The sequence below is a fragment of the Elephas maximus genome, chromosome 7 (assembly GCF_024166365.1).
Source record: "Elephas maximus indicus isolate mEleMax1 chromosome 7, mEleMax1 primary haplotype, whole genome shotgun sequence".
NCBI classification, from domain to species: Eukaryota; Metazoa; Chordata; class Mammalia; order Proboscidea; family Elephantidae; genus Elephas; species Elephas maximus.
In genome coordinates, this window is record NC_064825.1 from 124,828,433 (window position 1) to 124,848,778 (window position 20,346).

The 20,346-nt window shown below is 60.3% G+C and overlaps 1 protein-coding gene across 2 annotated transcripts in view; it reads left to right on the top strand.

Annotated features, from left to right (window-relative positions):
* The window catches only part of MYRF (myelin regulatory factor), a 39,680-nt gene that overhangs the window by 10,025 nt on the left and 9,309 nt on the right, over nucleotides 1–20,346 (top strand). The window contains exons 2-19 of one of the 2 annotated variants that reach the window (XM_049892180.1): nucleotides 3,870–3,957; nucleotides 4,167–4,430; nucleotides 7,169–7,230; nucleotides 8,126–8,405; nucleotides 9,464–9,714; nucleotides 9,820–9,943; nucleotides 11,643–11,838; nucleotides 14,686–14,762; nucleotides 14,953–15,063; nucleotides 15,468–15,558; nucleotides 15,965–16,165; nucleotides 16,902–17,013; nucleotides 17,507–17,616; nucleotides 18,770–18,930; nucleotides 19,010–19,082; nucleotides 19,349–19,437; nucleotides 19,712–19,780; nucleotides 20,182–20,262. In XM_049892180.1, the coding sequence (XP_049748137.1) occupies nucleotides 3,870–3,957; nucleotides 4,167–4,430; nucleotides 7,169–7,230; nucleotides 8,126–8,405; nucleotides 9,464–9,714; nucleotides 9,820–9,943; nucleotides 11,643–11,838; nucleotides 14,686–14,762; nucleotides 14,953–15,063; nucleotides 15,468–15,558; nucleotides 15,965–16,165; nucleotides 16,902–17,013; nucleotides 17,507–17,616; nucleotides 18,770–18,930; nucleotides 19,010–19,082; nucleotides 19,349–19,437; nucleotides 19,712–19,780; nucleotides 20,182–20,262 (2,440 nt within the window). The remainder of the gene's footprint in view (nucleotides 1–3,869; nucleotides 3,958–4,166; nucleotides 4,431–7,168; nucleotides 7,231–8,125; nucleotides 8,406–9,463; nucleotides 9,715–9,819; nucleotides 9,944–11,642; nucleotides 11,839–14,685; nucleotides 14,763–14,952; nucleotides 15,064–15,467; nucleotides 15,559–15,964; nucleotides 16,166–16,901; nucleotides 17,014–17,506; nucleotides 17,617–18,769; nucleotides 18,931–19,009; nucleotides 19,083–19,348; nucleotides 19,438–19,711; nucleotides 19,781–20,181; nucleotides 20,263–20,346) is intronic. The other variant, XM_049892181.1, reaches the window with a different exon arrangement.

Below are 20,346 nucleotides of genomic sequence, written 5' to 3' on the forward strand. Positions count from 1 at the left end.
GCAGTTGGAATCCACCAGCTGCTCCTTGGAAACCCTGTGGGGCAGTTCTGCTCTGTCCTGTGGGGGCACTCTGAGTTGGAATCTACTTGGCAGCAACAGGCAGTAGTATTAGTAGTAGATGCTTGTACCCAGAGAAGCAGGGCAGGGCAAGACTCCGAGCCCAGCTCCCATACCTGTAGGCTAAGGGCAAGGTGCCTTTCCTGTCTGAGCCTCAGCTTTTGCATCTGTAAAATGGAGAAAAAGAAGCCGCCTGCCCCCAGCATCGTTATGAGAAACATAACGTGTGGAGTATGGTGCCAGCGACAGGGTGCCACTTGGGGAGCTGTGGTCGCTGGGTGGTTGGGGGACAGACACTGCACCACCCTACCCCTGTGAGATCTGTGCTAGGCCTGATGAGAGAGTGAAAGGGGGACCCCAAAATAGAGAATGGAAGGGCCATGCATGGCCTTTTGGGGGAATTTGGCCAGAATCTAGAGTAAATAGAAATTGACCAGATGATGGAGAGGCGTGAACTTTGTCTGGCAGAGGGAACAGCATGTGCAAAGGCCCCGATATGAAGAGGATGTTTGTTCCAGGATGGGAAGGAGGCTGGGGGCTGGCCATGGAGAGTTGCAGGGAGGGGGACTGGGGCAGGAGAGGAGGCTGCCGGGGGCCAGCAGGGGCCTTGAGCTTCCTGAACGGTGTGGGTTTATCCCAGGAAGTCATGGAAGGTTTGGGGGTGGGGAGGCAGGGCTGCTGGTCTGTGCCCTTGTGGTGTCACTTTCTGGTATGGGACCTTGGGGGGCCTATGGTGGGCCTAGCCTCCCCATCACCCAGGATGGTCTTGAGGGTCAAAACGAGCCAAGCGTGTGCCTTGCTTAACTTCCTGCCCAGCAGGTACCCATTGTTAGACAGCAACCATGTTCCAGGGTTCTTTTGGAAACGTTGGAGGAGGGGAACCCCTGAAAGTGTTTCCCGGGGGTCCTCCCCAGCCTGGGTTCCCTGGGTTCTGCCCCAGCTTCAGGAATCCCAGACTCGGCAAGCCCTGTCCCCATCTCTTCTCCCGGTTTGTTTGGTTAGAAAGCCCAAGTGTGGCTTGTGGGGCAGGCTGGGGGCTTCTGCAGCCAGCAGTGTGGGGAGAAGAGTGAGGTGGGTCCCACAGCCTTGAGGGTGAAGGAGAAGGGTGTGGGCTCAGTGTTCCTTAGGAGGTTCCCCAAGCCCCCAACCTCTCCCCCCGGCTCGTTGGCCCACCCCCACCCTGCTCCAGGGCATCCTTCTTCCTCCTCTCTCCTCTGTACTCCCATCCACCCGGCCCCTGGCACGGGAGGGTCCCTCCTCCCCCCAGCCACATCTGGTTCTTGTTAGGGTCTCCCAGGATGCCTCTGCCTGAGGCCCCCCATTCTGGGGGAGGTGGGCAGGAGGATTAGGGGCGATTAGGAGTGCTCCTGGCCAGGGCAGGAGGAGGTGGGGAGGGAGGGGGCTGGGCCTGTTATAAATAGAAACGCCATGACTGCATCAGCCCATTATTCATTGTAAATTCCAAGTTCAGGCTCAAAAACCTGCAGCTCCAGTGGCCAGGATGGGGGAGATGCTCCAGTGCCCTCCACCCAGTGCTAGATCCTCCCTCAGGAACCTCTCAACCCAGCAGGCGAGCCAGCCCAGGATGGCCCGGAAGGCACAACAACCACCCACCACACCTTCCCCCTGGAGTCAGGCCTGGGTGTGTGTCCTCCTTGCATGTGTCTTGGGCAAGAGATTTGGCCTCTCTGCGCAATGAGGATGATGATAGCACCAAGACCGCAGGGAATCGGGAGGAGCAGATGGCATAAAACACATAAAGCACTTTGAGTAGTGGGGCATGGTAGACGCTCACTGTGAGCCACTGTCACCATCACCATCATTATTGTCACCATTATGGGTTGAGAAGTGCTGGTAGAACCACTGTCACTATCACTGTCTACATCATCATCGTCACCATGATGGGCTAGGAGGATTAAGGGGTGCACTGCTCTCGAAGGGCCTGCAGGGTGCCTGGTGCGTAGTAAGCTCCTATGATTATTAATGTGCTTGACTCTAGTGCCTAGCACACAGTAGGTGCTCAATAAATAGGAACAGGAGTCCCTGTGTGGTGCAAATAATGCACTTGGCTGGTAGCTGAAAGGTTGGAGGTTTGAGTCCACCCAGAGGTGCCCTGGAAGAAAGGCCTGGCAATCTTCCAGAACATCAGCCATTGAAAACCCTACAGAGCACAGCTCTGTTCTGACACACATGGGGGTACCATGAGTTGTAGTCAACTCAATGGCACAACTGGGTGTTTCTTTTTTTTTTTAATTGTTTCCAGGGAGGATGGGGTGGGGGCCTGAGCGGAGTTGGGAGGCCTGGAACCCGGGCACGCAGACGGCGCATTCTCTTGTTCTGGCCACACAGGGCTGTGGACAGCCATTGGTGGTGCTTGGTGGGCGAGCTGGGGGTGGGGGTCAGCAGGAGGGCCCTGTCCTGTCCCAGGCAGCTCGTGACTCCTTGGAGGGCTTAGCCGCTTGTTAATCACCTAAGCGGGGCTCAGCATTCTTGAAATGCCGCCTGGGGCCAGGGAGGAGCCTGGGCCAGGGGCTCCCAGGGACCCCAGGGCTCTGGGGGCTGAGCATCTAGGATGTGCCAGCACTTCACCTACCTTATCTTGTTTCCTCCTCACAACAATCTTGTGAAGCATTAGCTTTCAAGTCCCCAATTTATTGATGAGGAGACTGAGGCTCAGAGACAGTACGCAACCTACCCAAGGTCACACGGCAGAGGGAGGCTGAGCTAGGATTTGTATCTGGACCTGTTTGAGCTCTATCCCCAGTGCTTACCAGAGGAGGGACATGATATGCAGACCCCAGACTCAAGGCTCCAGAGGCCTGGGGAGGGTCCCCTCCTTCCTCAATGGGGCTGGCTGGAGGCAGTGGCCTGCCCAGGTCAGCAGTGTGGGTGGGGCTGTCCTCCATTATCAGGGTTGACGCATCTCCCACGTCAGCCCCCTTATCACCCCGCCCTCCAGCTCCCCCCAGCAAGGTGACCCCGGGAGGGGAAAGGCTAGCGCCTCCCCCTTTCCTCTGAGAGGGCTGGGCCAGGGCCAGTGGGGAGGGCCCAGGAGAGGGCGGGTGGCGGGAGTGGAGCCAGGCCACCATCACTCTCTGTGGTGTTACCTCTCTGGGCCTCTGCCTCCTCCTCTGAACATTGGGCGCTAAGCACTCCAGCTCGGCCAGGGGGTGATGGGCTTACCCACACTCTCGATTCTGCCCCCACCGCTCCCCCTCCACAGTGGGGCCTGGAGTGCAGGAGCTCCCCCAGCCCATGGGCCCCCCAGGATGTGAGGTCTAGCCAGGCAGACCTCGTGCTCCCATGTGCCCCAGCTGGGCCATCTGGAACTGACCCCTGGAAGACAGGGCAGGACGGGCTGTGCTGGGGCTGAGCCAGTGAGGGTGGCAGACACCCACTGGGCACTCGACTCCGTCAAGCACATCATTGCCTCGGCACCCAGTACGACAGGGGGAACGACCACCCCGTTCTATGGACGAGAGGAAAGGACTTGTCACACAGCTAGAAAGAGGCAGTGGAGGGGCAGAAGGCAGCCTGTCTGCCTTGGATCTACGCTCTGGGCCCCGCTCCTTGGAGACTAAGGTGGCCATGTGGGCTGAGGGAGGCATGGTGGTGCTTCCTGCAGGGGTGTCAGGTGTGGACCTTGAAGAACCCGCCTGCTCCACATGGATATACATGAGAAGGAGCTGGGGAAGCATATGTTTTGGAGACCCAGGCTGGGGAAGGATGGAGGGCTGGGCCCCAAGGCCAGGCTTGGGAGTATCAGGGTGGCCGAACCTTTCCCCCAGCTCACATCAGCCCCTGCCCCGCAGGCCATGACATCAACGGTGCCCTGGAGCCCTCCAACATAGACACCAGCATCCTGGAGGAGTACATCAGCAAGGAGGATGCCTCTGACCTGTGAGTCCCTGCATGCAGCCTGGGCCCAGCCCCGCAACCTTCACCCTCTGGGAGGTCTGACGTGGCCCCTTCTCTGAAAGCCACTCCCCATCCTCTGCAGAGGGCCCTGTGGGGAGGGGGCAGCAGTGTCCCTGGGGAGGGGGGGCCGGGGGAGGGGTAAAGAGGGAGCTGGGCCCCAGCTGGGACTGAGCCTCCTCCCTTCTCTGCAGCTGCTTCCCCGACATCTCTGCTCCTGCCCATGCTGCCTCCTACCCCCATGGGCAGCCAGCGATCCCTGGTTCCAGTGGGGTGCACCACCTGAGCCCCCCTGGGGGTGGACCCTCCCCAGGGCGCCATGGCCCCCTCCCACCCCCAAGCTACGGGGCCCCTCTCAACTGCAACAACAACAACGGCATGGGCGCAGCTCCTAAGCCCTTCCTGGGGGGTCCTGGGCCCCCCATCAAGGCAGAGCCCAAGGCTCCCTATGCCCCAGGGTGAGTAGGATGCAGGGGCCTGGCTGTGGGCATGGTTCTCAGGGAGGGGCCACTGACCATGGGCCTGGGCTGTGCTGGGAAGGCCCAGTGTGGTAGGACTGCCCTGTGGGTAGGTGAGGGTGGGGTAGGTCTAGGGCCAGGTGAGGAGGGGCTCATGGGCTTTGTCATGAGCAGTGGGGAGCCACAGAGGGTTCTGAGCAGGGGAGTGATGAGGGTTGACGGTAAAAAAAAAAAAAGTACTAGAAAAATCAGAGAGCTGTGTGGAGAGTGGATGGGAGAGGGTGAAATGGGAGGCCACGACTGCTGACACTCATGGGAACACCTGCACACACGTGCACACACGTGTGCACACATGCAGAGGCACACAACACCACTCATGGCGTTGCCCCATCCACTTGCGTGTGCAAATAGCTGATGTTTACTGTGGCCACAGGGAGGTGGCCAGTGGCTCAGATGTGGTACCGAAAGTTTCCCTCACCCAAGCCTCATGGAGCCAGAGTCCTCCCCGTACTCAGCCTCCCCGGCCCCTCTCCCCCACATCTCTTCTGGGGGTCCACACCAGGGACTTGACCCAAGGGCTGAGGCTGGCCCTGGCTTTGACCAAAAGTCCCAGGCAGCCTCTAGACTCCAGGGTGGCCCAGAGGCACATACTCATGGGGAGAGCCAGGGCACACGGGCTCTACTGGGCTCTGCAGAGGGGTTCTGGGTTCCCCGGCCTGGGGTAGGAGGAAGGGGGCTCTTCTCTGGGTGGAAGAATAATAAAGTGCTAGAAGCATGAGCACCGTCCAGATGGCCCATCTTCATCTCCCCAGCACCCTGTTTCCTAGCCATCTGCCTTGGGAACCTACATCCTCTGTCAGGCCCTCAATTTCTTCCTCTGTAAAGTGAGCCCCCAGGTGACTACCCCTCCGGGTGGAAATGAAGAGAGAATAAGGACAGAAGAAAAGCCACTGGGTGATGCAGATGATTTGCACTCAGCTACTAACCCAAAGGTTGGCGGTTCAAACCCACCCTGTGGTGCTGCGGAAGAGCGGCCTGGCCATCTGCTTCTGTAAAGATTACAGCCAAGAATACCCTATGGAGCAGTTCTATTCTGCAACACATGGGGCTGCCATGAGTTTGAATGGACTTGACGGCAACAGATTTTCTTTTAAACACAGAGAGGTGCTGGGTGGACAGTAGCCCCCGATACATCATCCATAGTGTTCCCTGAGCTTCCTAGCTTCTAGGGGGACAGTGGATGCCAAGGTGGGCATGTCAGAGCTGCAAAAGGTGCACGGTCTGTTTGAGGCTAGGAGGCTGTCCCTAAGCCACAGAACCCTGGAGGGTGGAGCCTAAAGGATGCAGGGAAGAACGCTGACAGGGACCTGCTGACAGGCACCTGCTGACAGGCACCTGCTGAGGGCTGGCTGCTGTACCTCCAGTCAGCTTGTGCGGCCTCCTCAGCTGGCCCTAGGAGCCAGTTCCTGGGGGACCCCGCGACTGGCTTTTGAAGAACATTCCACGGCTCCTCATACCTGAGGCTTAGAGAGAGAACGGGGCTTGTCCAGGGTCACACAGGGACCCTGTGGCTGGGGCAGCCCCCGGAGGAACCCAGCTCCAAGAGCCCTGCTTCCTCCCAGGCCTGTTCTAGGTGGTGGCCAAGACAGTGGATCCTACAGACTAGTTGGGGCAAGAGCTGTAACTCAATAAATCACCAAATAGAGGAATCATGAGACCTGCTGGGAGTTTACGGAGGAAGGAACATGAGGACCCTCGACAGTGTGTAACAGAGAACTAAGGGCTTTTCACTGTGGACCGGAGGCTGAGAAAGAGCTTGGCACACTAGAGACACCCATGACTATTGTCAGGGCTGTGCAGAAGCCGGCCATAGATGGTGGAAACGAAGCTGGAGAGGTCTGGGTCAGCCCGTAGGGCCATGGAGCATAGGTTTGAATCCCTGTTTATTTTTCTGTGTCATTGTCACCCATCCTGTGGGGTCCATATTACTGCCTCCGTTATATAGGGTGCGGCTGCGTCCGCAACAGCTTGACGGCCCACCTGGCAGCTCCCTGGGCAAGGCAGGGGGTCTCTCCAGACATGGGACCAGGGGTGGCAAAGAGCAAGATCCCCATAAGGCGCAGCCCCCAAGCCCTCCCCAGGCGAGCGCAGGGTTCACGCAGGACGTGCTGACCTCTCGGGTTTGAGTTTGTTCTTTTGCTCAAACCACTGATAAAACAAAACCTGCAAGAAAAATAATAAGCCTGGGCTCAGTGGAGCTGGCTCCCTGCCCGGTCTACACCTGTCCCCAGCAGGGCAGCCCCCCAGGTGACCCACTGAATAGCACCAGGCCCAGTCCCCAGGGCCCCACAATTCTAGGAAGTAGGGTATCAGTGGGTCCAGGAATTGAGGGGCAGGCCTGGCTCCCCATCTGGAGAGGGAGTCCTTGAGTCCCTGTGCCATCAGCAGGGACACTGCTCTTGGTCCCCAAGTGCCCAGTAAGTCTGAGGGGATTCTTTGCAGGATGTCAAGACCCCCACCCATAATTCAGCTCCAGGCCCTGCCAGGCACCCCAAGGTAGGGGTGCAGAGAAATGCCTGTGAGGGTGGGCATGAGGAGTCCTTGATGTCCACGGCCTAGGGGGTCTGTGGGAAGGGCCAGCTCCAGCCAGGCCCTGCTCATCCCCACCCCGCAGAGGAGCCCTAGCTGGAGGTACAGGGGCACAGCCGCCTGCCCAACGCCCCTTCCTCCTTCCACAGCACACTGCCGGACTCGCCCCCAGACTCGGGCTCCGAGGCCTACTCCCCCCAGCAGGTGAATGGTGAGTCCAGCGGGCACGCCCTCCCTTCTGGGGTTTGGGCAAGTGGTTGGGGCGGCCTTATCGGGAGGGAGGGAGGGAGGGAAAGAGGGAGGGGGCCAGTGGCCGCCAACAGGCCGAGATTATCGCTGGTCAAATACTCCCCGGCGCTGGCTATTGTTCCCCCACGGGCGGGTGGGGAGCCAGCCCGGCCTCTGTGAGTGTCCCGGCTGGTGATGCCACCGCCTGCCCGCCTGCGCCATCATGGACGCGCCCTATGGCGGTAAGTGGACGGCCGGAGAAGGCCACAGGTGCAGCCTGAGCACAGGCCTGGCCGCCGGCCGGCCTACCCCACCCAAGGGGGCTCCTTAGGGGTGCAGCAGCCCCCAGGTGGCCAAGAGCAGAATGACGGGCCAGCAGCCGGCTCCCGAAGCCCCGAGAGGGGTCAAGAGTTCTGTTTATCTTACCAAAAACATCCCTGGAATGCTTCCTGGGGAACAAAGGGAGCTGGGCCTCCCCCTCAGGCTGGGGGGCTGGCCCCTGGGAACCTGGTAGAGGGGCTGCCGGAGGGAGGAGGGAGGCTCGAGCCTGGGCTGGGGGTCTTGGTAGACTCCTTTCTGAGGCCCCAGAGGACTATTGGCCTGAGAGGAAGCTGGCTGGCCTGGTCCCGGGGAAGGAGCTGGCTGGGATGGGGTGAAGGGCTGCCCGCCCCCTGGGCATGGTCTTGTTTTTCTGCCCAGGCCCCTAGTGGCCAGCCTCTTGCTGTCCAATCCTCTTCCCACTAGGGGTTGGTGGGAGGGCAGTGCCCAGGCTTGGCTCAGGAGGTGGTGGGAGTCTGGAGACCCCGCCTAGGGGAGAGCAGGTGCCGGGAACTCGAGTGGGGAAGGTCCGTGATGCCCGCCTCTTCCCCCTCCCACAGACCCCCACCTCCTACGCACGCTAACCCCTGAGACCCTGTGCCACGTGGGAGTGCCGTCCCGACTGGAGCACCCGCCCCCGCCTCCAGCCCACCTGCCAGGCCCCCCGCCACCCCCTCCGCCCCCACCTCACTACCCTGTCCTGCAGCGGGACCTGTACATGAAGGCCGAGCCCCCAGTCCCCACCTATGGTGCCATGGGGCAGGGGCTGGCACCTGCCGATCTCCACCACACCCAGCAGTCCCAGATGCTGCACCAGCTGCTGCAGCACCATGGAGCTGAGTAAGACTTGGGCAGCTGCCTCACCAGGGCAGGGTGTGGGGCACCAGGGCAGCATAAGGAGGACAGAGACGGGAGCAGGGACGTGGATGCACCCAGGGAGGGTGGAAGGCTCTACAGGGAAGCTGAGGGTCGACATGCTCACATCTCTGTGCCCAGCAGCACATTAGGGGATTTATAGCCATGGCTAATTGCTCACAACTACCTGTTCGGTGGGCGTTGCCACCCCCCTTGCACAGACAGATAAACTGAGGCTTTGAGAGGGGGCAAGTGACTTGCCCAGGTCATGAAACTAGGCAGGGGCAGAGTCAGGGTTTGAACCTGGGTCTGTAGGCCACGAGGTCTGTGCTGTGGCCCGGGCCCCAGTGATTTGTCCAACCGTCTACAGAGTCCTCAGCTTTCTGAGAAGGTTCTAGTCCTGGGCCCAGGAACCCCACTTGAACTTCAACGTGCACAATTGTCTTTTTATATGTTTTACACATTGAGATTTCATGAAGGATTTAATTTAACAAAAGATTCCCCAGCCAAAACTTTGTGTAAGCCAGAAGGTGAAGGGGTGCTGTGCGGCCCCCCAGCTTTTCCCCACCAGGAAACTTCCCGACGCCCTTTGACACAGAGCCTCTGTGGCTTCTTTCTGACTGAGGAGGCTGCTCTCCGTAGAGCCCCACCATAGAGAACTGAGAGAGTGATACAAGGCCAAGACCAGTTCCGTCCACAGACAGCTGCTGAACTCTCCCTGAGTGCCAAGCCCTGTGCTGGGCATGATGGGGACAAACAGACAAGGCAGGCGAGGCCCCTGCCCTCCTGGATTCCACAGTCAGGGGATAGGGAAGAGTGACAGAAACAGAAAATGACAACACAGAGTGACGGGGAGCACGGCGGGGGTCTGTCTAAGCCCCCCAAGAGCATCAAGGAGGCACAGCCCAGGGGCTTCCTGCAGGAGGTGTCCTCTGGGCTGGAAACAGGGTAGAGACGGGAGAGGTGGTACTGCCCAGTGGGAGGGGGCTCAGGGTGGTTCATGGGGAGCCAGCTCCCCTGACTCACACCTCTGTCCCACCCAGGCTCCCTACACACCCCTCTAAGAAGAGGAAGCACTCCGAATCACCCCCCAACACCCTCAATGCCCAGATGCTAAATGGAATGATCAAACAGGAGCCTGGGACCATGACAGCCCTGCCCCCGCACCCTGCTCGGGCCCCATCCCCACCCTGGCCTCCTCAGGGGCCCCTCTCCCCCGGTCCTGGCTCTTTGCCTCTCAGCATTGCCCGGGTCCAGACGCCACCTTGGCACCCACCAGGCGCACCCTCACCAGGTACATGGCTGGCCAGATCAACCGACCCTTCAAGTTGGGGAGTGGGTGCCACAGCCAAGGGGCTAGGTGGCCCAGGATGGGGCCCACAGTGTTCCCTCCCTCCAGGTCTCCTGCAGGACAGTGACAGCCTCAGTGGTTCCTACCTGGACCCCAACTACCAGTCCATCAAGTGGCAGCCACACCAGCAGAACAAGTGGGCAACACTCTATGACGCGAACTACAAGGAGCTGTGAGTGATGGGTGCCACCCCAACTCCTCTGGGACACCTCACTTGGGCAGCTGGACCCCAGCCCTGGCATCATGGTCCTAGAACAGGGCCTGGGCAGAAAATACACTGGGTATAATATGGTCCCATTTTACAGACAAGGAAACAGGTTTTTAGTTCCTGATTCCTAGGCCAGATGGAAAAAAAAAATGGAGGCAGTCTTAAAAAAGGTGGTGTCTACTGGGGAGGGGCTAGTGGAAGCCAGGTCAGGGAGAAGTGGGTGATGGGTGTTTTCTGGCTCCGCCTTCCCCTCCTCCTCTACCACCTCCTTCTGCATTCCAGGAAGGTAGCAGGAAGCTGAGCTTCCAGCAGCCCCCTCCTTGGAGGGAGGAGGAGGGAGTAGGGAGGGCTGCACCAGAGGCTGCCCAGGCGCTCCTAGCTCTCCTTCAACACCCACAGGGGTTCATCTATGGGTGGCTGGGGACTGCTCCTCACTCTGCCAGAAGGCCAGTGGGCAGCAAGAGGGTGACTCCCCTCAGCTCACTTTGGACATTGGTGGGCATGGGCTGAGTGGCTGAAACTTGGATCCTCCTAGAATTGGGCACCCCAGGCTGTGTGGCATTCTTGGTCAGAAAGCCCTAGGGCTGGGCTGGGGAGCTCCAGTTGCCTAGTGGCTGAAGGTTCTATAGGGTCCTGCTGGGGGTGGGGGAGGGGGACGGGTCTCTGGGAATTGAGTCCCTGTGGCCTGGACAGGAACCCCCTACTCTTATCCCCAACCACCTTGGGCAGGCCCTGCCACCTCAGACCAGGAAGCTCAGGGCTGAGGCCCTTGGCATGGCTCAGGCACTTTCTGGGTGGGGGCTCTGCTTGCTCAGGCAGGTGAGTGGAGTCTCAGTCTTTGTAGGTGGCAGCCAGGCCCAAAGGCCTCTTCCCACAGGTTTCGAAGTAGTCTTCCCTGCCCAGACTCCTGGCACTAGGCATTTCTGTTACCATCGGGGGCACTGCTTGTGCCCAGGGACTTGGGTGAGGTGGGCAAGCCATAGGCCAACAATTGCCCCCTCTCTTGCCACCTGGAGTCTCCCCCAAGGGGGACTTGGTATACTGTCCCCAGCAGCAGATGGGCAAACTGAGGCTGAGTTGGAGAGTAGTCCAGGCCACCCAGAAGTGCCCGTCTCACTAACCGTGTAGGCAGAGGGCTTCAGGATGGAGGTGTTTGGGGGGCTGAGCAAGCTAGTGGGCAGGGGCTGAGCCTTAGGCAGAGCCGGCGCCTGGTTCCACCGTTTCCATGGCAACCAACTGTCAGGAGTACTGAGGTTCCCCAGGCGCAACCCCTCACCACATCTCCTGTGAGGGAGGAGGCTTCAGGCAGGATTCTGGGAAGGAGCCAAGTGGGGTGAGGGATTCATCAAGCCCCTTCTTCAGGGGCTCCCTTCCGGGCTGGTGGGCCACACGGCCTTCCCTGCCTACCCCCTCACCAGGTCAGGGTGTTAGTCCCAGGCCTGTAGGGGAAAGAATATTACCTGAGAAGGAATTGGCCCACCTGAGCTTGACTCTTCTTGGAGACTCAGTTTCTACTTCTGAGAAGTGGAGGCAGCCCCGTGAGTGGTTTGAGGATCCTGGGGTACAGGAGGGGAAGTTGCTTTGGAATGCAGGCAGGTGGCAGGGGCTGACGTTCCAAGCCTAGCTTGGGGAGCCTCGGGTGAGTGCCTTCCATGTTCCCCAGGCCCATGCTCACCTACCGTGTGGATGCTGACAAAGGCTTCAACTTTTCGGTGGGTGATGACGCCTTTGTGTGCCAGAAGAAGAACCACTTCCAGGTGACAGTGTACATTGGCATGCTGGGAGAGCCCAAGTACGTCAAGACGCCTGAAGGCCTCAAGCCCCTAGACTGCTTCTACCTGAAGCTGCATGGAGTGAAGGCAGGTCTGGGGACTCAGCAGGGAGGGCAGGGCAGGAGGACCAGGAAGGCTTGGAGTGTCGAAGGGCCCCAAGGGGAAGTGAGTGTGTGTGTGAGAAACACCCGCCCCCCAGTCACTAAACCCAACCGTGCTTCCTAGTGGTGCCCCTTCTTGCCTTTTCCCCTGCCCCTCGCTCCTCCACAGTCTCTCCCATGTGGTCTTTTCCTTCCACCTGCCCTCAGCCTTCTCATTCACACTTCCTGTTTTGGTCTCTGCCCTGTGATCCCCAAGTCTACGTCCCCAGCCAGCACCCTTCTCCTAACCCCTGTTTTGGCTGTCTCCTGGACCTCTTGACTAGGCTGCCACGGGCCTCTCAGCCCAGTGTCCCCAAACTGAATTCCCCTTGAACTTGGCCCATCCCCCTGGGCTCCCCTCTCAGGGAATGGGGCTCTGGGGCCCCGGTCACCCGGGCCAGAAATCTGTGGCCTCTTGCCCTCACCTCATCTTGCACCTGGCTTTGCTGTTTGTCCCCCAGAACATTACGTGATACCCCCTTTTTTCTTTCCTCTCTCCCCTCCTTGTCTGAGTGACCACAGCAGCTTCTACTCTGGCTCCCTACTTATTCTCCACCTGAGACATGGGTGGCCAAGACACTCCAGGCTCCCCAGGGCTCCCGGCAAAGCCCCGACGTCTAAGCTTAGTGCATAAGAGCCTGAGTGATCTAGCCCTTCACTCCAGCCTGGCCGTTTGCTGGGTCCTGAACCCATCCTCTGGATTCACACCTCTCTGCCTTCCCTCAGGAGACCCTGGGTGGTGCAAATAGCTAAGCGCTTGGCTACTACTAACTGAAAGGTTGGTGGTTTGAGTCCACCCAGAGGTGCCTCAGAAGAAAGGGCTAGCGATCTCCTTCCGAAAGATGACAGCCATTGAAAACCCTGTAGAGCACAGTTCTACTCAGACTCCACGGCTACTGGTGGTTTTTTTTTGGGGTTTCCCTAATTTGGGAAAAAAAAAAAAATTTTTTTTCTCATGTGGCTTCCTCTTGCTCGAACGCCCTCCTAGCATCCCATTCAGCCTCCCCCTCCTGGCTGGCTCCTCCGCCTTCACTGTTCATGCTGGTGCCCTCCTTAGGAAACCTTCCCTGAGGTCCAGCCCCTGGGATCCCCATGGCCTAGCCACAGTGTGGTTGATTTTGTTTCCCTGGGACAGGGAGGGGGTCTGTCTCCTTCAGGGTTGTGAGCTGGGCCTGGCTTGGCTCAGCCAGTGCTCCTGGAGGGGTTGAGGGGATGTGGGTATGGGAGAGGGTCTGGAGGGTACGTGGGCTTGGGTGTGGGTGGGTGTGGGTCGAGGCTGGTTTGGGTGTGTCAGAGGTGGGAAAGTGGTGTCAGGATGGGGCTTTGAGGGCAACTGAGGGGTGTGTGTGTGTGTGTGCGGGCAGAGGTGGGAGTGTGGTGTGGGGTGTGGATGTGAGGGGCAGGGGCTGTGAGGGGGACTGAGGGTGTGTGTGTGTACGCAGAGTTGGGGGTGTGGTGTGGGGTGTGGATGTGAGGGGGCAGGGGTGGTGAGGGGGACTGAGGGTGTGTGTGTGTACACGGAGTTGGGGGCATGATGTCGGGTGTGGATGTGAGGCGGCAAGGGCTTGAGGGTGACTGATGGTGTGTAGCAGAGGTGGGGGAGTGGTGTGGGGTGTGGATGTGAGGGGGCAGGGGCTGTGAGGCCAACTGAGGGTTTGTGTGTACGCAGAGGTGGGGGTGTGGTGGGGGGTGTGGATGTGAGGGGACAGGGGTGGTGAGGGCGACTGAGGGTGTGTGTGTGTACACGGAGTTGGGGGCATGATGTGGGGTGTGGATGTGAGGCGGCAAGGGCTTAAGGGTGACTGAGGGTGTGTAGCAGAGGTAGGGGTGTGGTGTGGGGTGTGGATGTGAGGGGGCAGGGCCTGTGAGGCCGACTGAGGGTGTGTGTGTACGCAGAGGTGGGGGTGTGGTGTGGGGTGTGGATGTGAGGGGACAGGGGTGGTGAGGGCGACTGAGGGTGTGTGTGAGTACACAGAGTTGGGGGCGTGGTGTGGGGTGTGGATGTGAGGGGGCAGGGGCTTGAGGGTGACTGAGGTGGGAGAGTGGTATGGGGTGTGGATGTGAGGGGGCAGGGGCTGTGAGGGCGACTGAGGGTGTGTGTGTGCGCAGAGGTGGGGGTGTGGTGTGGGGTGTGGATGTAAGGGGGCAGGGGCTTTGAGGGTGACTGAGGGTGTGTACACAGAGGTGGGGGAGTGGTGTGGGGTGCGGATGTGAGGGGGCAGGGGCTGTGAGGAGGACTCAAGGTGTGTGTGTATGCAGAGGTAGGGGAGGGGGCGTAGGGCGTGGATATGAGGGGGCAGGGGCTATGAGGGTGACTGAGGGTGGATGTGTATGCAGAGGTGGGGGAGTGGTGTAGTGGGGGGGTGGGCACTGTGAGGGTGTGTGTGTACTCAGGTGGGGGTGTGGTGTGGGGTGTGGATATGAGGGTGTGTATGGGTATGTGCACATGCAGAAGTGGGGGAGTGGTACAGCAGGAGAGGTATGGGGTTGTGTATAGCCATGTAGAAGTGTGGAGAAGTTATATGGATGTAGTGTGAAGAGGGTGACTCTCCAGGTCTGTGTGAGCATCTGCGTGGAGGTGAGGGGAGTGGTGTGGGTGTGGGTGTGTGTGTAGGGTCTGTAGGGGTGTGTCCCTGTGCATAAGGCACCTGAGTTTGTGGGGAAGTAAGGTTGGGGAGAGGGAGGTGCCACTCTTCCTCACAGCTGGATCAGGCCTGGGCTCAGAGGGTGCGGGTGGGCTGACTAGGTGGGGAGCCCTGTCCCTGAGGTGCCACTGGACTACCCTCCCCCTCAGCTGGAGGCGCTGAATCAGTCCATCAACATTGAGCAGTCACAGTCTGACCGAAGCAAGCGGCCCTTCAACCCCGTCACGTGAGTGTCTGCCCAGGTGCGGGTTGGTACCCAGCAGGGCTGACCCGGGGACTGGGATGGGAGCTGAGGGTGGCCTGTGAGGGGCCCACGGCATTCACCTCCCACAAACACCTGGCCTGGGTGCCCTGCTCCGGCCTGGCCCTCTGCCCCCTCCTCTCTGCCCCCTGAGTACTCTGTTCTTCCCCTGCAGGGTCACTTTGCCCCCTGAGCAGGTCACCAAGGTGACTGTGGGGCGGCTACACTTCAGCGAGACCACTGCCAACAACATGCGCAAGAAGGGCAAGCCCAACCCTGACCAGAGGTGAGCAGGCTGGACCCCCTCCCTCCCCCAAGAGCCCCCTCATTTCTGGGGAAGTAGAGCAGGAAGACCCTACCCCATTGCAGAGTCCCACAGACTGACCCACTTTACAGATGAGAGGCCTGAGACTCAGAGCCTTTGATGGGAAGAGCAGAGCTTGGCTTCTGGATTAAGACAGCTGTCTGACTTCCTAGCTGCGGGCCCTGAGGCATGTCTGCCCCCTAGTGGAGGCTCAGGACCCTCCTCTGTAGGATGAGGTGTCCATGCTCACTTCGTGGGGGCGCTGGGAATCTGCTGAGATGAGCCAGTGGACAGCTTTGTGCGCATTCTGGACCAGGAGGGGTGGCCAGGGGTCAGGAGGAGGTAGGGCAGGGCGCTGGTGCCTCTAAGACCCCGCTGTGCCCTAGGTACTTCATGCTGGTGGTGGCCCTCCAGGCCCATGCACAGAACCAGAACTACACACTGGCCGCCCAGATCTCAGAGAGAATCATCGTTCGGGTAAGGGTCACCTCCCTCCAGCTGGGGGCTGGGCTCTGGGTAGATAGCTGTCCCCAGGACTGGAGGTAACAGCTCTCAGGAGAAATACTGGGGTACTGTGGAGCCAGGAGCCAGAGTGCTGATCCTGCTGGGCACTGGCTGTGTGTCCTTGGGCAAGGCTCCCACCCTCTCTGGACCGCACTGTCTCCACAGTGAAACATGGGGGTGGAGCAGGCCTGGAAGCCTGCTGGAATCCCACCACACTGCCACACTGGGAGGGGTACATTAAGCTGGGGTCTGGTGGGGTGAGGAGCCTTGGCTGGACTGAGAGGGTTGGCTGCGGGATTTCTCCCTATCCCAGGGCGCTGCAGAGACCACCCCCCTCCCCAACTACTCCTGAGACTGACTCTACTCCAACTTGCCGTAGGCCTCCAATCCGGGCCAGTTTGAAAGCGACAGCGACGTGTTGTGGCAGCGGGCGCAGGTGCCCGACACTGTCTTCCACCATGGCCGCGTAGGCATCAACACAGACCGGCCAGATGAGGCGCTGGTCGTGCACGGGAACGTCAAGGTCATGGGCTCTCTCATGCATCCCTCGGACCTGCGGGCCAAGGAGCAAGTGCAGGAGGTGAGGGGCGGGGCTGTCAACGGAGGCGAGGCTGTCGGAGGGGACGGGGCTGTCGGTGAGGGGTGTGGCTGTCGGCAGGGGCGGGACTGTCGGCGAGGGGTGGGGCTGTCGACGGGGGCGAGGCTATCGGAGGGGACGGGGCTGTCGGTGAGGGGTGAGGCTGTCGGCAGGGGCGGGACTGTCGGCGAGGGGTGGGGCTGTCGGCGGGGGCGGGGCTGCGACGGGGCAGGGCTGTCGGCGAGGGGCGGGGCTGTCAACGGGGCGAGGCTGTCGGAGGGGACGGGGCTGTCGGTGAGGGGTGTGGCTGTCGGCAGGGGCGGGGCTGTCGGAGAGGGGTGGGGCTGTCGGCGGGGGCGGGGCTGCCGGTGAGGGGTGGGGCTGTCGGCGGGGGCGGGGCTGCCGGTGAGGGGTGGGGCTGTCGGCGGGGGCGGGGCTGTCGGAGAGGGGTGGGGCTGTGGGGGATTGGACTTCGAGCGAGAAGGGGCTGATGGCAGGGGTGGGCCACTGGGGGCGGGGTTTGTGGGCGTGGCTCTTGGGGAGGAGGTGGGCCAGATGGAAGGGCGGGATTTCTGGGGAACCCGGAGGAGGCGGCTGACCCTGAATCTCTGGACTCCCGGGTGCCCGGAGGCAGCATCTCCCCTCCCCTGCAGCCTCCGGACTGCTGCCCTCTTGGGCTCCGAGCTCTCACCTGGATAGGCGCTGGAGGGAGGGGGTTCAGTGTGTTGGCTCCCGGCAGGTGGACACCACGGAGCAGTTGAAAAGGATCTCGCGTATGCGGCTGGTGCACTACAGATACAAGCCCGAGTTCGCCGCCAGCGCCGGCATCGAGGCCACGGCGCCAGAGACCGGTAGGGCTGGGCGGGCGCGGACTTGAGCTGGGGTCCAGGAACCCTGCCCCTCAGCCTTCAGACACCGGCCCCTTCCCCTGTCCTTTGGGAATCCTGTCCCCGTTCTCTGGAAACCGTACTCCCAGGAACCCTACCCCTGGACTCCTGGAACTCCGCCCCGGGAATCTGACCCTCTAGATGCCCCGCCCCTCGAACCCTGGAAAATCGCTCCTTCCCTGGACCCGGGAACCCAGCCCCCTAACCACCGAAACTCTGTCTCCTTCCCCTGGGATCCTTAGTCCCAGGAGTCCGGCCCTCCCCAGCCCACAGCTTGACCCCTGGAGCCGAGACCCTGTGAAAACTTGTCCCTTGGTAGCTCCCTGCTCCAGGGCTCCTTGGAACCCAAATCGCTAGTCCCTAGAACTTTGTCCTCTCCAGTGCCCCGTTGCCTCGTTCGTTAAAGTGCTGTGTCCCTCATTCCCCCCCGACACACACTTGGCTTGGTTCTCCCCAGGCGTCATTGCCCAGGAGGTGAAAGAGATACTTCCCGAGGCTGTGAAGGACACTGGAGATGTGGTCTTTGCCAACGGGAAAACCATTGAGAACTTCCTGGTGGTGAACAAGGTCTGCGGGTCTGGTGGATGGAGAGGCCCAGGGCGGAGAGGAGGACCAGCTGGGGGCATCATCTCTTCCACAGAGATGGGTGTGGGCAGTGCAGAGGGCAGGAGCAGCCTGAATCTTCTCTCCTGCTGCCTCCAGATCTTCCCCCCACCAGGCCCTCAGGGAAGGGAATGAGCCGTCAAGTGGAGGTGGGGGGACTTGGCTACTCCGTGATTGTGTAATGAAGGACAAGAGGAACCTGGCCAAGGGTCACTTTCCTCCCCAGTAAAATGAGAGTAATAGTAATCTCTATTCCATTGTCGGAAACCCTGGTGGTGTAGTGGTTAAGTGCTATGGCTGCTAACCAAGAGGTCGGAAGTTCATATCCACTGGGCGCTCCTTGGAAACTCTATGGGGCAGTTCTACTCTGTCCTGTAGAGTCGCTGTGAGTTGGAATCGACTCGACGGCAGTGGGTTCGGTTTTGGTTTTGTCTTCCATTCTCATATGGTTGTTGCGTGGTTTAAACATGTGGTTTATTGTGAGGAGTCCCTGGGTGGGTAAATGGTTAATGCACTCGGCTGCTAACCAAAAGGTTGGAGGTTTGGATCCATCCAGTGGCACCTAGGAAGAAAGGCCTGACGTTCTTCTTCTGAAGAATCAGCCACTGCAAAGTCTGTGGACCGCAGTTCTTGTCTCACATACACGAGGTCGGCATGAGTCGCAGTCGACTCGGTGGCAACTCTTTTTTGTTGTTGTTGTGAGGACGTTTGTATACCTGGCTTGACACCAGACGTGTGGTGAGCATGTAGTGTGTTTTTGCCTTGGCTGAGTAGTAAAGTGCTGAAGTCTGAGACACTGTGTTAGTCGAGGGGAGAGGTCACAGGCCTGGAGCCTCCTGGCTTGGACAGAGGGTCCTGACTGGGAGTGGGAAGAGCTGTTCAGGCAGGGGGGATAGTCTTGCACAGGGGCAGGTGTGGGGGTGCCGTTTGGAGGCAGGCACAGGGAGCCATAGGAGCTGAGGCCAGACTGGAGCAGGGAGACTGAGTTGGGTAGGGAGATTTTGAGGCTGTCACAAAGGTTGTGGGCAGCAGGGCTCCCCTCCTTCTTCCTGCTGGTGTTATAGCCTTCACTGCCAGGGCTGGCTGCGCCCTCAACCCTGGTCCTCGCCCTCGGCAGGAGCGCATCTTCATGGAGAATGTGGGTGCCGTGAAGGAGCTATGCAAGCTGACAGACAACCTGGAGACACGCATTGACGAGCTGGAGCGCTGGAGCCACAAGTTGGCCAAGCTGCGACGGCTTGACAGCGTCAAGTCTTCTGGCAGCTCGGGTGCCTTCAGGTGGGGGCGTGGGGGATGGGGTGGGGGAGGAAAAGACCCCCTTGCCAGCGTACCCCTGACCCTGGGCCTCTCACCACAGCCACGCTGGGAGCCAGTTCAGCCGGGCAGGCAGTGTCCCCCATAAGAAGAGGGCCCCCAAGGTGGCCAGCAAGGTGAGTGGCCAGGTTGGACTGGCAGCTTCTTCTTCCCACATGGCCCCCCTTCCAGCTTGGCCCTCCCCAGCCTCACTGACTCCAGCTGCTCACTTTCCCCTCTGGGCCCTGTAGCCTTCCCAGCCCATTTCTCCTTCCTCTCCCCCTGCCCCTCTGGGCAAATGGGTGGACCACAGCTCCCCCACCTCCAGAGACCATGGGCGCCGTAAGTTTGGGCCAGACTGATAACCTCTTCTGCTTCTTCCCCTTTGCTTCTCTGGCCTCAGTCGTCGTCCGTGGCCCCAGACCAGGCCTGCATCAGCCAGCGCTTCCTGCAGGGCACCATCATCGCCCTGGTGGTGGTCATGGCCTTCAGGTGACTTACCCCAGGCTCTGGGGGGTGGCTGGCTGGGGAAGTCTAGGTGCCCAGTGGCGTCAGGCCTGGGGAAGAAGGTGTGGCCTGGGAGATAAGTGGCTGAGGTCTCAGGGAAGGAGGCAGGCTGTCTCGTTATGTCTCTCCCCAGGAATGGAGAGACCCATATGCAGGTACCACCTGGGCACCCAGCCCCTGGGGCCAAGGCCCTGCCCTAGAGAGGGGACAGTGGATGGTGACCCCAGCTCTCACACTGACCCTTTTCTGCGGCCCACAGCGTGGTGTCCATGTCCACACTGTATGTGCTGAGCCTGCGCACCGATGAGGACCTGGTAGACACCGATGGGTATGTCCCAGGAGGCCGGCCTGCTGGCTAAGCTGCCAGGGCCAGGCAGGGCTTTGGTGGCAGTGCAGGGTCAGAGGAGCCATGGGTCAGAGGAGTCATGCAGTCTATCTCCTCTGAAGGGAGCTCAACCTCAGCCTCTTAGCCTACTGTGGGAGGGTCTCCCCTAGAGGGTAGACAGCCATTTCCAGGTCCCTGCTGAAGCTGATGTTTCTTTCTGGCCTACTCAGTGCTGGGCCTCTGAGAGTCGGGGGATCTGAGGGGCCCCAGGTCGGAACGGGCTGGGGGAGCAGGGCCAGGGCAGGACCTCGGGGCTCTGTCTGCCCACTGTCCCCAGCTCTTATTATGTCTTTTTTCTCCTCCCTGTCACCTGTCTTCCCCTTTTGGTCTTTACTGCACCTTAGCCCTTTTGCCGTGTCCACTTCCTGTCTCCTGGCTCTGCTCCGGCCCCAGCACCCTGGGGGGAGTGAGGCCATGTGCCCATGGTACGTGTCTGGACCAAGTGCCCCCTCCTGCTTCTGGCTCCTGCTGTCCATCTTCCTGTCTCCTTTCTACCTTCCCTGTCCACG